At 39.7% G+C, this 17,834-nt stretch overlaps 1 protein-coding gene across 2 annotated transcripts in view; it reads right to left on the reverse strand.

Annotated features, from left to right (window-relative positions):
* Positions 1-309: 309 nt before the first annotated feature.
* Positions 310-17,834, reverse strand: part of PCCB (propionyl-CoA carboxylase subunit beta) — a 102,836-nt gene continuing 85,311 nt past the window's right edge. For both annotated transcript variants that reach the window (XM_082690928.1, XM_082690929.1), the window contains 6 exons: positions 17,226-17,349; positions 4,076-4,183; positions 3,728-3,828; positions 3,238-3,336; positions 1,788-1,887; positions 310-628 (listed from right to left, as the gene is read on the reverse strand). In XM_082690928.1, the coding sequence (XP_082547054.1) occupies positions 507-628; positions 1,788-1,887; positions 3,238-3,336; positions 3,728-3,828; positions 4,076-4,183; positions 17,226-17,349 (654 nt within the window). In that variant the 3' untranslated portion in view covers positions 310-506. The remainder of the gene's footprint in view (positions 629-1,787; positions 1,888-3,237; positions 3,337-3,727; positions 3,829-4,075; positions 4,184-17,225; positions 17,350-17,834) is intronic.

Raw genomic sequence — 17,834 nt, forward strand, 5'->3', positions numbered from 1 at the left:
GTACTACAGCTTACTGAGCATCCATTCTGCCAGACACAACTGCGGACATCTCACTTAATCCTCAACAATTCCTAGAGGAATTGAGGGCACATTATTAAATATTATTTAAAAGTAAACAACTGAAGCCTAAGCAGGTAGGTACTTGGCCCTAAAAAAATGCTCACCTACCAAGAAAAAAAATCTGGGGAAAAAGGAAAAATATACACAGAGGTGTCAAATAAGAGTCAGCTGTAAGTGATAATATTCTATGTACTGTTTTCTGGATTTTTCAGGTTTCTACCATTAAAAATGAGATCTACCCAAAAAAACAGCAGTTAAAACAAATTTTTAATAAAGTAAATAATTTTAACAGTAAGGCATAAATGAAATCTTCCTAGAATTTAATAAACAGCCAATTCAAGTAATTACCAGTATTTAGATTTCTGGGTACCATGATTGCAAAAAGCAAGGACAGGTATGAATGGCCAGGCAGTAACTGGCTCTTGGTTTATTATCCTTCGACTCATTTACAGTGGAATATTGGCATGTTTTCTCCAAGGGCGCTGTACCTTCTTGCTGGCCAAGACATCCAGATCACAGCAGATTCGTGCTCTTGTAGAGGAAGGCTGGATGATGTCATCCACAAATCCTGGTGAAGCACAGAAAAGGAAGTAGATCATCTGCATCCCCAGATAATGCCACCCCTCAATCTATGTTCAGCCTGGGCACCATCACTGGGGCCAAAAGTGTGAGCCAGACCCAAGTTACTGTAAGTGGGCGTGGGCCCTGTGAACCTTCCCCTGCATCCTAGGAGCATCCCTGTTCCTCTGGCAGGGCCCCAACTCTGGGCCTGGAAGCACTTGGCAAGAGAATAAAATCTGATCCCTTCCCTGTCAAGATAAAGTCAACAGGAAGTAAAAGTTAAGAAAACACATTAGTATTTTCAAAAATCACTACACTTCCTCATGTCCCTGTAACACAAGTTCCTCTGCATGTGATTTCACCACTCCTCCCATCAGGATTCAATTTCCTCACTTGGCCTTGTGACTTGCTTTGAGCAACAGAATATGGCAAAGTGACACTGTTCAATTTCCAAATCTAGGTCTCAAGGTGCCTTGCAGCTTTTCCTCCTACCCTCAAGACACCATAAGTGTGGAGTAGCCGCGTTAAAAATAAGAAAGTATGTGCAGCGGTCGAGTGGACAGCCAACACCAGCCATGTAAGTGAAGCCATCTTGGACCATCCAGCCCCAAACTACCAATTCACTATCTTTGCATGATTTATCCCAGGCAAGACCAGCAGAAGAGCCACCTAACTGAACCCAGACCAGATCGATGACCCTCAGAAACATGAGCAAAAAAAAAAAAAAAGGAAGGGAGTGCCTAAGTGGCTCAGTTGGTTGGGCATCTGTCTCTGGCTTGGGTACTAGGATCAAGCCTCATGTCAGTCTCCCTACTCGGGGAGCCAACTTCTCCCTCTCCCCCTCTCTCTAATAAATAAATTCTTTAAAAAAAAAAAGTTGGTTGTTTAAGCCGCTCTGTTTTAGAGCAACTTTTTACACAAAACTTAAGTAACTGGAACAACACTAAGAAATTTAGCCATTTCAGCAATGTTGTTTTGATCCTGGTTACCAAAGCAGCATAGATACCATCCTTAAGTGATGACTGCCCAGGGACAATCCCACCCCTCACTCATCTCCAGGTTCAACTGCAAGGGCAAAGGGCAATTGTGTGAGACTTTGTGGAGTAAAGGAATCAGCAAGTGACCCAGCAAATGACCAAGGCTGCCCTCCCCACCACAGTCCCTACCTCTCACTGCAGCAGGAAAGGGGTTGGCAAACTTCTCAATATACTCAGCCTGAGCAGCTTCCACATTCTCATGCCCTTTGAAGATGATCTCCACAGCACCCTGTCATGAAAGTAGTTAATGAACTTAAATGGCAGTCCCAACCTTGGTAGACCTCCCTCAACTCACTACCACAGTGTGTGGTTGTGAACTTTGTGATAAATCCAAGTGCCCTGGAGAGAAAGGGCATAGAGGTAAACACTGTTGGAGTCAACCATCATGATTCCAGGGGCTATGTGATGGGACTTTCCGCTGTGGCCCCAATGACAGGCAGCCCAGGCAAAGCCAATAGTTTGTGTCCCCACATTCCATCCTACTCCGTCCACTTGCATCTATCCTTCTTTGAGGCCAAGATGTTTGGCCTATTTTCCACTGTTAGATCCATGGTCCCCTGTATCAAGGGAAATAAAATGCCCTGTTTCTTTTTTCTTATCCTGAGTATGCAATTCATTGGCCAAAGGCAGACAGACTGGACTGCAAATGTAGAAGTACAGAGGTCTAAAAGATGAGCCTTGACCTCAGAACCCCTAAAAGTCAGCTATGGGGAGAGCCAAGGGAGTTAGCTGGTACAATTCCAATAGCTGTTTCAAAATAGGAAAGGAGTGGGGACCACAGCAGGAAGTACAGCAGTCCCCCCTCATCCACAGTTTCAGTTACCCAGGATCAACCACACTCCAGAAGACAGATGAACCTCCTGACATTAGTGTCTATGTTCTTCACCTCCATCTTACCATCTCACATCACAAGAAGAGTGAGTAACAGATATTTTGAGACACCACATTCACACAACTTTTTTTACAGTATATTGTTATAATCATTCTATTTTATTATTGTTAATTTCTTACAGTGCCTAGTTTATAAGTTAAACATTATCATAAGTACCTAAGTATGTATAAGAAAAAAACAGCATATATAGGGTTCAGCATTATCCTGGTTTTAGGCCTCCACTGGGGGTGTTGGAGCATGCCCCCTATGGATAAGGGGGAGGGGGCACTACTAGACCTTGCCCAGAGTCACCAGGGGTCAGAACTACAGTTCAGCTTCTGTGGGCTAAAAGGAATGGCTCTAGCCCCCACCCCCACCCCAAAGAGATGAGATGGAGTTACAGGGAATGTCCAATCTCCCAATGGCCAGTTCAGCTGACTCAACCCTTTCCCTTTTACTGATAATCTCAAAACCCCTTCAGGGGCCCTCCCATCCTGAGCATGAAGATACCAGCATGTGCCTGGAGGGAGACGGCAGGACAGGAGCCAGAGCTGGCCCTGGGGCTCAAGGAGGGAGACTTTCCCAGCTCCCTAGAATCCTGGCCCATCAGAGGGATCCCAGCATCTCTCCAGCATTTCCCACCTATGAGCTCCCGCTAGGAGAATGGAGTACCTGCACCCAGCCTAAGGGAAAGCTAGAAGCCCTCACCTTTGCTCCCATGACTGCAATCTCTGCTGTAGGCCAGGCATAGTTGATGTCACCACAAAGGTGCTTGGAGCTCATGACGTCATAGGCACCACCATATGCCTAGAACAGACCCAAATGCTAAATGTTAGAGCCCGAGTCAAAAAGATCATGCCCTGAAACATCCTAAGAACCCAAGTGAATACAAAAAGAAGAGCCCTCCTGGGCTACTGAAGGCCCAGTGTCTCTGAGGCCAGGAAGCCGGAGCAGAGAATATCTGGACACAACCCAGAGGCCTTTCACAGTTACTATTCACCGTCTTTGCTGGCTTTTCCCCCTGATGCTTCCAGTTCCCAGAAAGGACCACCAACATATCCACAGGGCTGTAAAAGATCTTTTTAAGGGTGAGCAAGGTGTACTCCTTTTCCCAACCCTCCTGAAACTCTTGGCCAGACCTCCAAAGTTGGCCATGCTGCCAGGAGTCGGCTCACAGCCTCTGATACAAGTTCCTCACCTTCCTGGTGATGACTGTGACTTTGGGTACAGTTGCCTCAGCAAATGCGTAGAGAAGCTTCGCACCATGCCGGATGATGCCCCCATATTCCTGTGCTGTGCCTAGGTCATTAGGAAGAGTTACTAGATACAAGAGTTCTCACAAGGTTTGAGGGCCTATGAGGTCTTCCCCTGCTCCCCAAAGGGCTAGGACAGAGCAACTCCCATCCCACAGCCCCATCTTTCAGACATCTAGAATACAGAGATGTCACAAATCCTTAGAGAATTTTGCAAGAAAACCTCCAAATAAAGCGAGTGCCTTATCGGACAAAAGCACCTCTCCCAGCCACCACTTCTTTCAATGACTTACCAGGCAGAAAGCCAGGGACATCAACAAAAGTGATGAGTGGAATATTGAATGCATCACAGAATCGGACAAAACGAGCCCCTTTCACAGATGAATTAATATCCAAACATCCTAGAATGAGAGAGATTGTCCATGCTGAGCTTCTGGGCAATTTCCAGTTCCACCCACATGGGAATGTACCCTCAGCAAACCATCCAGAGCTGATTTTTATGGAGGCATCAAAGTTTCCTCACCAGGGAATGTGAAGGGAACCCTTACACACCAAGAAAAATAGGAAAGACACTTGCCACCCAACACTTGCCAAAGAGGGTCCAGGAGCAACAGCCTCAGCTCTGAGGGCACAGGCTCTCTTGCTGGGAGCACAGGCTTGCAGACAGGGAGACTCTGCCTCACAAGCTAAAAGGACTGCTGCCACCTGGGTTACAGGCTGAGCTGCCTGCCCCCATGGAACCAGCAGTGGGAAGTATCATTCAAAGGCTGCTCTTAGCAACTCCCCATAGCTTGGCTTCAGTTATACCTGTGTGCCCTTGGGAATTTGCTTTACTTTTCTGAGTCTGAGGTTCCTCCCCTGCAAAGCTGGGATGTTACTACCTCCTACCATAGTTGTAAGGATTAAAGGTGGTGGTATCTGTAAAGTGGCACAGAGTAAGAGCTCAATTACTAGTGTATCTCCTCTCCTAGAATAATTCCCAACCTACTGTATGAAGCCACATTACCCTGATGCCAAAACAAGATAAGGACATCTTAAGAGAGAAGAATGCAGATCAAAATCCCTCATGAACACAAAAATTCCTAAAATATTACCAAATCAAATCCAGCAATACACAAAAAACACGAATGCATCCTGACCAAATGGGGTTTATCTCGAGAAGTCAGGGTTGATCTAACATGTGAAAACCAATCAAATTATACTAAACAGAGGGAAAAAACAATACAGTCTTTTCAACAAATAAAAAGAAAGATCTGACAACATCCAATATTCAGTCATAACTCAAAACCAGCATGGGGCACCTGGGTGGCTCAGTCAATTAAGCATCCAACTCCTGGTTTCAGCTAAGGTCATGGTCTCCGGGTGAGGAGATCAAACCTGGTGTTGGCTCCACACTCAGAGTGAAGTCTTCTTGAGATTCTCTCTCTTCTCCCTCTGCCCCTACCCCACTCACATGCTCTCTCTCTAAAATTAATAAGTAAATCTTTAAAAAACAAAAACAACAACAACCAAAAAAAAAAAAAAAAAAACCAGAAACAAAACTAGCAGTAACCTAGCAGTACAGTGGAATTTTCATTATCTGATAAGAGTATCTAAAAAAAAAAAAAAAAAAAAAAACACCTTATATACACTCATGGATCAGAAGAATAGATAAATTCCCAAAGTGATCTATACCAGTCCTGGCCAAAAGAACTTTCTATGAATACTATCTGACTATACTATTCAACATGGTAGCCACTAGAGCTATTAAGCACTTGAAATACAGCTACTACAACCAAGAAACCAAGTTTCTAATTATATTCAATTTTAATTACATATTATTAAACTAATTAATTGCTATTTATATACCATAAAATAATCATATAATAAATGAATTAATAAAATATGTTATAATATAAATTATTAATCATATAGTATTAAATACTACAAACTACTTATCTTAAAGTTTAACAAGCTAGCATACTGAATAGACTTTTTTTTTAAATTTAATTTCTTTTCAGTGTAACAGAATTCATTGTTTATGCACCACACCCAGTGCTCCATGCAATCTGTGCCCTCCATAATACCCACCACCTGGCTCCCCCAACCTCCCACCCCCCACCCCTTCAAAACCCTCAGGTTGTTTTTCAGAGTCCATAGTCTCTCATGGTTCATCTCCCCTTCCAATTTCCCTCAACTCGCTTCTCCTCTCCATCTCCCCATGTCCTCCGTGTTATTTGTTATGCTCCACAGATAAGTGAAACCATAAGATAATTGACTCTCTGCTTGACTTATTTCACTCAGCATAATCTCTTCCAGTCCCATCCATGTTGATACAAAAGATGGGTATTCATCCTTTCTGATGGAGGCATAATATTCCATAGTGAATATGGACCATATCTTCCTTATCCATTCATCCGTTGAAAGGCATCTTGGTTCTTTCCACAATTTGGCAACTGTGGTCATTGCTGCTATTAACACCGGGGTACAATAGGCCCTTCTTTTCACTACATCTGTATCTTTGGGGTAAATACCCAGTAGTGCAATTGCAGGGTCATAGGGAAGTTTAATAAGCTAGCATATTGAACAGACCTATATTTTTAAGCATCTTTCAAAATCATAGGCATTCTCTTATAAAAATTGATAAGCAGATTCTAAAATTCATATGGAAGGGGCACCTGGGTGGCTCAGTCATTAAGTGTCTGCCTTTGGCTCAGGTCATGATCCCAGGGTCCTGGAATTGAGCCCCACGTCAGGCTCCCTGCTCAGTGGGAAGCCTGCTTCTCCCTTTCCCACTCCCTCTGCTTGTATTCCCTCTCTCACTCCATCAAATAAAATATTTAAAAATAATAAATAAATGGAGCGCCTGGGTGGCTCAGTGGGTTAAGCCACTGCCTTCGGCTCAGGTCATGATCTCAGGGTCCTGGGATCAAGTCCCGCATCGGGCTCTCTGCTCAGCAGGGAGCCTGCTTCCTCCTCTCTCTCTCTGCCTACTTGTGATCTCTCTCTCTCAAATAAATAAATAAAATCTTTAAAATAAATAAATAGGGCGCCTGGGTGGCTCAGTGGGTTGGGCTGCTGCCTTCGGCTCAGGTCGTGATCTCAGGGTCCTGGGATCGAGTCCCGCATCGGGCTCTCTGCTCAGCGGGGAGCCTGCTTCCTCCTCTCTCTCTGCCTGCCTCTCTGCCTACTTGTGATCTCTGTCTGTCAAATAAATGGGTAAAATCTTTAAAAATAAATAAATAAATAAATAGAAATAATAAATAAAAATAAAATTCATATGGTAATACAAAGGAGAGAGAATAGTTAAAAACAATTTTTTTTTTAATTGGAAGACTTACGCTAGTTGACTTATTCAAAAAAAAAGCACAGTTTCGACTTCAGCACTATTAACATTTTGGACTGGATAATTCTTTGTTGATGGGGTTTGTCTTGTGTGTATAGGATGTTTAGCAGCATCTCTGGCCTCCACTCACTCGATGACAGTAGCACCCACTGTCCCCCAGAATCCACACTTGTGACAACCAAAAATGTTTCCAGGATCCTGACACTGCCCCAAATTGAGAACCACTAAGAACTATGAAGCTGCAATAATCAAGGCAATATGGCACAGGCATAAAGGCAGACAAAATGACAATGAAACAGGATAGACTGTGAAGAAATAGAACCACACAACTGATTTGAGACCTGGAACCAAAACAATTCAACGTGGAAAGAAGACTTCTTAACAAATGGTGATGAAACAATTAACAATCTATATTAAAAACACACACACACTCACACACCACCATGAAATTACTGTTTCATTCTATATACCAAAATTAATTCAAAATAGATCACAGACCTTAATATAAAACCCAGAACCCAAAACTAGGCAATAATATTGGACTATCTTTGCAACCTTGTAGTAGGCAAAAATTTCTTAGAAAGGACACAAAAGCTCTAATCATAAATAAAAAACATTGATAAATGGGGCTTCATCCAACGTTTAAAATAATGCAAGTCTAAAGACACCCTTAATTTACTGAACACATACCTGACAAAGGACTCACATCCAAAATATATAAGGAATGCTAAAAATAATGAAAAAGAAATAACTCAGAAAAATAGGGAAACCTTTCCTCTTGCTAAATGCATTTTCTGAGATGTTCTATATCTTGTTTTGGACAGTGATAACAAGGTTAGATACAGATGTCAAATTGTCAAAACCTATCAAAAAGAGCATTTGAAAGCTGTATATTTTATTGTGTGTAAATTATAATTCAATAAAAGAAAAATGTTTTAAATCTCCCTTCCTTCCTATCCAAAATCTATGTTAATGATCTGAAATCAAGAATCTGAGTGCTAACTCCCAGAAAAAAAAAAAAAAAATCCTAAATTAAGAAACTGCAGAAAGTACCCAGAAGCTATACTCAAAATCAAATTGAAAAGAAAGATGAGCACTGACAACCAAAACAAGATGTAATCATTGGGGAAATGAACACAGAAATGGAAAACCTGCAGCCCCGAGCTGCCATGGAATGGGCTCCATGTCCAGAGGCCTGGTCTTAGCATTTTAGGCCAAGTCCCAGGGATATACAGAGAGCCTGGCAACCAGAGAGTACCCAAGGAGCCATGGCTAATTGCTAAAAGGAAAAAATGAGAACCAGAACAGAAGCTCCCTATCTGAGCCTCTGAAGTGGCCTTTTAGTAACAGGGAATGAAGAAGTGAATAAAACAAAGCTTTCTTCCAAAAAGCAGTAACCTACTGAACTTCCACATCTTACCTTTCCATAAATATCACAAAGAATTTTTAAGCCAAGTAAAAAAGAAGGAACCACAATGGATTCAAGTGTTCAGGCTCTAGCCAGAGCTGGGGAGGGCCCCTGGTATAGACATCCTAGCTATTTTTAGAGAAAACTTTCAGGACAAGCAAAGCAGTTTCTTAAAAAGTGAGCCTGTGAAAGTCAACCTGTACCTGCAGACATAGTCATGGGTTGAGAAAGATCTTAAAGCAGACACAAGAAACCATGTGAAGTCCATGCCAGGGAATGACATAGCTAAAAGGAGAAACTAAAGGAATGTATGGACAGTTATGAACTTACTGGAGGAACAAAATGCAATTTTCAATAGATGTGGATTCCTGACTTTAGACACTTTTTCTAAACAACAAAATGGTGAAGTGGGCTGCTCCAAGCTCCTGTCCTCCACAGAAACATAACAAAACAAGCAGAAACTCTGGAATAACTGAAGGTTTACAACAATCAAAAGAAAGTCAAATCAAGAAAAAAGGCAACTTAAGGGGTACTTCGGGGGCTCAGGTAGTAGAGCAAGTGACTCTTGATCTCAGGGTTGTGAGTTTGAGCCCCATGACGGGCGTGGAGCCTACTTAAAAAAAAGAAGGAACGAAGGAAGGGAAGGAAGAAAGGAAGGCAGGAAAGAAAACAGAAGAGAAGAGAAGAAGGAAAAGAATAAAAGCAACTTAAAAATAGTAGGAAAGCCTTGTTGGTATTCTTAATTACACTTGCCCCATACTCCCTAGTTCTAGAGGGAACAAAGAAGACCTCAGGCACCAGTTATCACACAGGTCTGTTCTAAGTTGTCTGAAAGGCTGACTTTCATCTCTGTTTCACCTAACTTGGAACTCACCGAGGCCAGAAAAGTGGCAGACATTGCTCAAAAGCAAAGGAAAAACCTGCAGATATCTGGGGCAAAAGACTATGCTTCAATCATCTAAGGCCTAGGAGGAAAAAGAAAAAAAAAACAGAGTTTCTCTTGGAAATTAGGGCACTCAAGAACACTTACATATACAGGGGATTTTAGAAAGACACGGATATGTCTAGAACCAGATACATACTCAGAAAGACCTGAGAAAAGGAAATATCTTAAGATGAATGAAAATGAAAACACATTACCAACAAATAACCTAAGAAGATCTTAAGTCTTAACCTTGGGTTGATCCCTAAGTTCAGTTTAAGTCTGGCTAAGTGAGAGAACCCCAGCACAGAGCCAATCCTCAAAGACTAGAAGAGGTGTTTCCTTGTTTGTCTGTTTTAGCAACTGGTGTTCAAGGATACTTCTGTTAAAACCCCCAGCTGGATACAAGTTAAGGAAAAGAAACTTCAGTGACCACATATAGGAAGGAATATACTCTGCAAAAACAATCAGGAGAAGTCACTAGACAAATGGACTATTACAGCATTCAGTGATCAATAACAACAAAGCTTAAAGTATAATATCCAAATGTCTAGTTTTCAATAAAAAATAACAAGGCTTACAAAGAAACAGGAAAACAGCCACTCAGACAAAACAAATAGACAGAAAATGTCCCTAAGGAAGCCAGACACTGAACTTACTAGACAATTTTTTTGTTTGTTTAAAATTTATTTATTTATTTGACAAAGAGAGTGAACACAAGTACAGGGAGTGGCAAGCAGAGGGAGAGGGAGAAGCAGGCTCCCCAGGGAGCAGAGAGCCTGATGCAGGACTCAAGGACCCTGGGGTCATGACTTGAGCTACAGGCGGACACTTAACCAACTAAGCACCCCAGATGTCCCTGACAATAAAAATTTTAAAATAGCTGCCTTAAATATGGTCAAAGACGTAAAGAAAAACATGAACAAAGAAATTTAAAAATCAGAAAAACAACGTATGAACAGAATGAGAATATCAAAAAGAAAGAAATCATAAAAAGGAACCAAACAGATTCTGGGGCTGAAAACTACCATAATTGAAGTTAAAAAAAAAAAAAAAATCACTACAGGGGATCAGTAGCAGATTTGAGAAAAAGAAGAAAGGATCAAGAAACCTGAAGATAAATTATCCAGTCTGAGCAAAAAGAAAAGAAAAAATGGGGGCGCCTAGGTGGCTCAGCAGGTTAAAGCCTCTGCCTTTGGCTCAGGTCATGATCCCAGAGTCCTGGGATCGAGCCCCACATCGGGCTCTCTGTTCAGCGGGGAGCCTGCTTCCTCCTCTCTCTCTACCTGCCTCTCCGCATACCTGTGATTTCTGTCAAATAAATAAATAAAATCTTTAAAAAAAAAAAAATGAAGTGAATAGAAACTAAGAGACCTATGAAATACCATCATCCGAATCAACATATACAGCGAGGAAATACCAGAGGGAGGAGAAAGAGAAAAAAGGGACAGAGATTTGAAGAAATCATGTCTAAAAACTTCCCAAGTTTTCTTTTGTTTTGTTTTGTTTTTATTTTGACAGAGATCACAAGTAGACAGAGAGGCAGGCAGAGAGAGGAGGGGAAGCAGGCTCCCTGACAAGCAGAGAGCCGGATGCGGGGCTCGATCTCAGGACCTGGGATCACGACCTGAGCTGAAGGCAGAGGCTTTAACCCACTGAGCCACCCAGGCGCCCCAAAACTTCCCAAATTTGACGTAAGACCTGAAGTGACAAATCCAAGAAACTAAATAGGATAAACACAAACAGAATGTGGCTCCACTGAGCCACATTATCATCAAATTACTAAAAGATAAAGACAAAATCTTAAAAGTAGCAAGACAGAAGTGACTCACCATATACAAGAGATCCTTGGTAAGATTATCAATTGATTTCTGAGTAGAAAAACCATGGAACCCAAAAGACAATGGAATGACTTAGAACACAGAAAGAATAAAACTGTCAACCAATAACTCCATGTTTGGCAAACTGTCCTTGAAAAATGAGGGACAAATTAAGACATTCCAAGATCAAAGCTGAAGAGTTCATTATCACTAGACTTTCCCTACAAGAAGTGGAAAAAGGAATCCTTCAGGTTGAAGTGAAAAAACAACAACAACAACACTAGACCATACCACACAACTGTATGAAGAAAAAAAAGATCTCTAGGAAAGGCAACTACATGGGGAAAATATCATTTTTTGTAATACCATTTTTTTAAAAGATTTCATTTATTTATTTGACAGATAGAGATCACAAGTAGGCAGAGAGGCAGGCAGAGACAGAGAGAGGAGGAAGCAGGCTCCCTGCTAAGCAGAGAGCCCAATGTGGGGCTCAATCCCAGGACCCTGAGATCATGACCTAAGCTGAAGGCAGAGGCTCAACCCACTGAGCCACCCAGGTGCCCCCTACCATTTTTTATTTCTTATGTGATTTAAAAAACAGAAAGTTTTACTGGTGAACTCTACAAAACATTTAAGAAATTACACCAATTCTCTAAAATCTCCCAGAAAGAATCAGAGGGAATATTTCCTAAATTATTCTATGAGGCCAGCATTATGCTATTACTAAAACCAGACAAAGACATTACAAGAAAATGCAGACCAATGTCTCTCATTAACACAAACATAAGAATCTTCAACAAAATATTAGCAAATCAAATCTGGCAATGTTATAAAAATAATTATATACCACTTCCAACTAGGATTTATCACAGGTAGGCAGATTCAATGTTTGAAAATCAATTCATGTAATCCATTGCATCAACAGGCTAAAGAAGAAAAATCACATGAACCTATCATTAGATACAGAAAAAGCAATACTAGGAATAAAAGGGCAACTTCTCAACTTGATAAAGAACATCTAACAAAAAAATCTACAGCTAACATTATACATAATGGTGAAAAACTAGAAGCCTTCCTACTAAGATCAGGTACAAGGCAAAAATGTCCCCTCTCACTACTTTTCAAAACTGTACTGCAAGTCCTAGCTAATCCAATAAAACAAGTAAATATACAAAAGGTACACAGACTGGGAAGGAAGAAATCAAACTGTCTTTGTTCACAGATAACATAATAATCTACGTAGAAAATCCTAAAGAATTGGCAAAAACACTGCTCAAACTAATAAGCAGTTATAACAAGTTTTCAGGATACAAAGTTAATACACAAAAGTTAATCACTTTCCCATATACCAGTAGTGAATATGAAACTAAGAATACAATACTGCTTACATTACCCAAAAAAGAAACACATAGGCAGAAAACTAACAAAACATATTTTAAGATCTATATGAGGAAAACTACACAACTCTGATGAACAAAATGGAAGAATTAAATAAATGGAAACATATTCCCTGGTTATGGATAGGAAGACTCAATCTTATCAAGAAGTCAGGTATTTCCAACTTACTCTCTAGATTTAACACTATTACAATCAAAATCCCAACAAGTTATTTTGTGGATTATTGACAGACTTATCTAAAGAATATATTGAGGGGCAAAAACCCCAGAACAGCCAACACAATATTGAAAGACAAAATGAAGTTGAAGGACTGATAATACCTAACTGCAAGACTTGCTGTAAAGCTACAGTCATCAAGACATGTAGTACTGGTGAAAGAAAAAACAAATACATCAGTGGAACAGAACAGAGAAACCAGAAACAGACTCACATAAATATAACAAACTGATCTTTGATAATAAATAAATAAATAAATAAATAAATAAATAAATAAAACAAAGGCAATATAATGGAAGAAAGACCTTCTTTTCATCAAATAGTGCTGGAACAACTGGAAATCCACAAGCAAAAAAATTAATCTAGACACAAAACTTAAACTTTTCACGAAAATTAACTCAAAAATGGATCCAGAGACCTGAATGCAAAACACAAAACTTGAAAACACCTAGAACATAACATAGGAGAAAAACAACTTTGGGTATGGTGGCATCTTCTCAGAGACACTACCAAAGGCATCACCTAGGAAAAAATAATTGATACGCTGACCTCATTACAATTTAAAATTTCTGCTCTGCAAATGATGCTGTCTAGAGAAATGAGAAGATAACAGTCTGGGAGAAAATATTTGCAAAATATACATGTGATAAAGGAACTGCTATCTAATGTATATAAAAAGCTCTTAAAACTCAACAATAAGAAAATCTGATTTAAAAATGAGCTAAAGATTTAAAAGGGGGGCAGCTAAAGATCTGGACACCTCACCAAAGGAAACAAAAATATACATATGGCAAATAAGCACATGATAAGATACTCCACATCATGTCATCAGGGAAATGCACAATTCAAAATGAGAAACCATTACATAAGTATGAGAATGGCCAAAATCCAGAACACTGACTGACAAGATCAAATCCTGGTGAGGATGCAGAACAGAAACTCCTGGTGTGTCAATGTATATTCATCAATTGTAACAAATGCACCACTCTGGTTCAGGATATTGATAGTGAAGTAAGCTGTGCATGTGTGACAGCAGATTGTATATGGAAACTCTGTAGTTTTCACTTAATTTTGCTGTGAAACTAAAGAGCTCCAAAAAATAAAATTTATTCTATAAAAAAGATTATACACCATGACCAAGTTGGATGTACTGTAATAATGCAGAGTGGTTCAACATACAAAATATCAATGAAGGACAAAAAACTACACGCTCATGTCAAATGTTGCAGAAAAGGAATCTGACAAAATCTACCAACCCTTCAAGATGAAAAAAAAAAAAAAAAAAAGATTCAGAAAACCAGGAACAGAAGGAAATTTTCTCACCACAATGAAGGGCATTTATGAAAATTCCATACCTAACATATTCAATGGTGAAAGACAAAAGTTCACCCCCTAAGATCAGGACCAAAATAAGGATGCCTGCTTTCACTAATGCTACTCAACAGTGTGCTGGATATTCTAGCCAGAACAACTAGACAAGATAAAAATAATAAAAAGTAACCAAATTGGAGAGAATGTAAAAATACCTTTTTTGCAAAAAATATGATCCCATATAATATCCCAGAGAATCCACAAGAAGGCTAGTAAAGCTAATAAACTCTGCAAAGTTGCAAGTTGCAGGACCAACAAACAAAAATCAGTTGTGTAGTTGTCTTTCTATACACTAACAACAAACAATCCAAAACGGAAATCAAGAAAGTAATTCCATTTATAATGGTATCTAAAAGAATAAAACACATAAGAGTAAATTTAACCAAGAGGTGAAAGACTTGTACACTAAAAACTACAAAATATTACTGAAAGAAATAAAAGACCAAAATAAATGGAAAGACACGCTATGCTCACAGGTCAAAACATTAAGATGTTAATACCACCTAAAGTGATCTACAGATTCAATGCAAAACTTATCAAAATTCCAACATGCTTTTTTGCAGAAATGGAAAAGCCAATCCTCAAATTCATATAAAATTGCAAGGACCCAAAAAGCAAAACCAATCTTTTTTTTTTTTTTAAGATTTTTATTTATTTATTTGATAGAAATCGCAAGTAGGCAGGGAGGCAGGCAGAGAGAGGAAGGGAAGCAGCCTCCCTGCTGAGCAGAGAGCCCAATGCAGGGCTTGATCCCAGGACCCTAGGACCCTGACCTGAGCTGAAAGCAGAGGCTTAACTCACTGAGCCATCCAGGCACCCCGCAAACCAACTTTAAAAAAAAAAAAACATGAGACGATTCACACTTCCAATTCAAAACTTAGTACATAAAACTACGGTAATGAAAACCAGCATGTGGATAAACCTAATTAGACCAAGTAAATAGTATTAAGAGTCCAAGAAAAAAAAAGTACATCTACAGCCCATTGATTTTTGACAAGGATACCAAGTTATTCAATTGGGAAGGAACTATCTTTTCAACAAATGGGTATTCAGGTAACTGGATTTCTATGTGCAAAAGAATAAAATTGGACCCTTAACTCACATATATGTAAAAATTTACTCAAAATTGATCAAACCTAAATGTAAAAGCTAAGAGCATAAAATTCCTAAAAGAAAACTTAGGGAGAAAGTTTCATGACAGTGGACTTCTCAACAGGTACTCTGCGAAGCACAAACAACAAAAATATATTGGACTTCATCAAATTTTACAAATTTTGTGCACCAAATGACATTATCAAGAAAATGAAAAGACAACCTACAGAATGGGAGGAAATATTGCAAATCATATAGCTGATATAAAGCATTCCAACAACTCAACAACAAAAATAAATAATTAAAAATGCACAAAGGAATCCAATAGATATTTCTCCAAAGAAGACATACAAATGGCCAATAAGCATATGCGAAGATGCTCAACATCACTAATCATTAGGGAAATTTAAATGAAAACCACCCATTAGGATTGCTATTATCAAAACACACCAGAAAGTAACAAGTGCTGGAGACAATGTGATGTAACTGGAACCCCCTGCTTTGCTAGTGAGAATGTAAAACTGTGCAGCCACTGTGGAAAACAGTACAATGTTTCCACAACGTAAACATAAAATTACCATATGACTAATGCCACTCATAGGTGCATACTCAAAGGAACTGAAAACAGGGATTCAAATAGATATTTGCATACCGATGTTTATTGCAGTGTTATTCACGATAGCCAAAAGTTGGAAACAACCCAAGTGTCCATCACAGATGAATGATTAAACAAAACGTGGTATACACATGATATGGAATATTACTTAGCCATGAAAAGTTAAAATAAAGTTCTGATACATGCTACCATGTTGATGAAACTTGAAAACATTATGCTAAGCAAAATAAATTAGACCCAAAAAGACAACTACTATGTGATTCCACTCACATGGGATATCTAGAATGGGTAGATTCATAGAGAGTAGATTTAGATTATCAAGATCTGGGGGGTAAGGTGAAAAGGAGTCTCTTCCTACTTGAAAAATTTCTGTAAGATAATGGTTACAGCTGCACACAGTGTGAATGTAATTAATGCCACTACATTATACCCTTAAAAATGGTTAAAACGGCAACCTTTGAGCACCTGGGTGGCTCAGTGGGTTAAGCCTCTGCCTTCGGCTCGGGTCATGATCTCAGGGTCCTGGGATCGAGTCCCTCATCGAGCTCTCTGCTTGGTGGGGAGCCTGCTTCCTCTCTCTCTCTCTGCCTGCCTCTCTGCCTACTTGTGATCTTTCTCTGTCAAATAAACAAATAAACTCTTAAAAAAAAAAAATCAACCTTTAGATTATTTATATATATTTATATATTATACATGATAAAAAAATACTGTTAAAAAAAACAGAAATAAAAGATGAAGCTGGGTCAATAAGGGAGGGCATATTTCTCCTACACAGGGATTCAAAACAAACCTAAGAAGGAAAACAGGAGATAAGCAGTGTCTACAGTCCCCATGTCACACTTCCACCAACTGTACCCACAGCACAGCCATGAACGAATCTCCAACTATGTATCAGGCACCACTGAAGACCCCGGAAATAAAACGATGGCGAGGACTCCAACACCCCCACCCTCATGGAGCTCATAGTTCAGTGGGTGAGACAGAAATCTAACTAGGGGGAAACAGAAAGCAGATCTCTGAAAAAATAAAGACCCTCTTGACTCAAAAAAAGAAACTTATCTATAAACCCTTAAAAAATTAAAGAATGAGAGAAGCATTCTGGGATATGAACATTAAAAGAGAAAAGAGCTATTACAACAACACAACAACATCTGAGTTTCTTCTCTGGCCATGGAGGGCTCACCTGAAGAGAAAGCCAGAAGGCAGACACTGTGAGCCCAGGCAGCTCTGGCCCCCAGCTGCCACCCGAGGTGTGTGAAAGCCTCTCCCACCTACCTGAAGCCACCTTAGGTTGGTTGCCAACAATTCCAACGGTCCTCCCGTTCATTCTTGCAAAACCAACAACGATATTCTTGGCATAATTGGGCATGATCTCAAAAAATTCTCGCTCATCAACAACCTGCAGGGATAAATTTACACCTGAGCTCAAAATGATAAAGAACCAGAGAGAACTACATTACAAAATGACAGGCATTTACATTGCAGAATGACAAAGCTGGAGAGCCCCCACCCACCACAGGGTCTGTAAGCATGCAGGGAGGGCAGCACCTCTACCCTGCTGGGGAGGATAAACCAGTGCTCTGTTTTTAAAGGTTCTATTTGAATTTGGCATTATTTTACTCTTTTAACCTTACTTTGAAATCATTTTAAACTTACATAAAAATTTCTGGAACAGTTTAAAAAAAAGTATATATACCTCACCTAGATAATCCATTTAACATTTTACCACAGATGTTTTATTTTTCCCTCTCTGTCCCCACCCACATCTCCTCTCTCTCCTATGTATCCATATATATTTTTTCTTCTCTTTACATATGTACATTTATACACACAATTTTTCTCCTGAATTTTTTGAGAGTAAGCTACAGACATGATGCCACTTTA

Source organism: Mustela nivalis (genome assembly GCF_964662115.1).
Source record: "Mustela nivalis genome assembly, chromosome: 1".
Lineage (NCBI taxonomy): Eukaryota > Metazoa > Chordata > Mammalia > Carnivora > Mustelidae > Mustela > Mustela nivalis.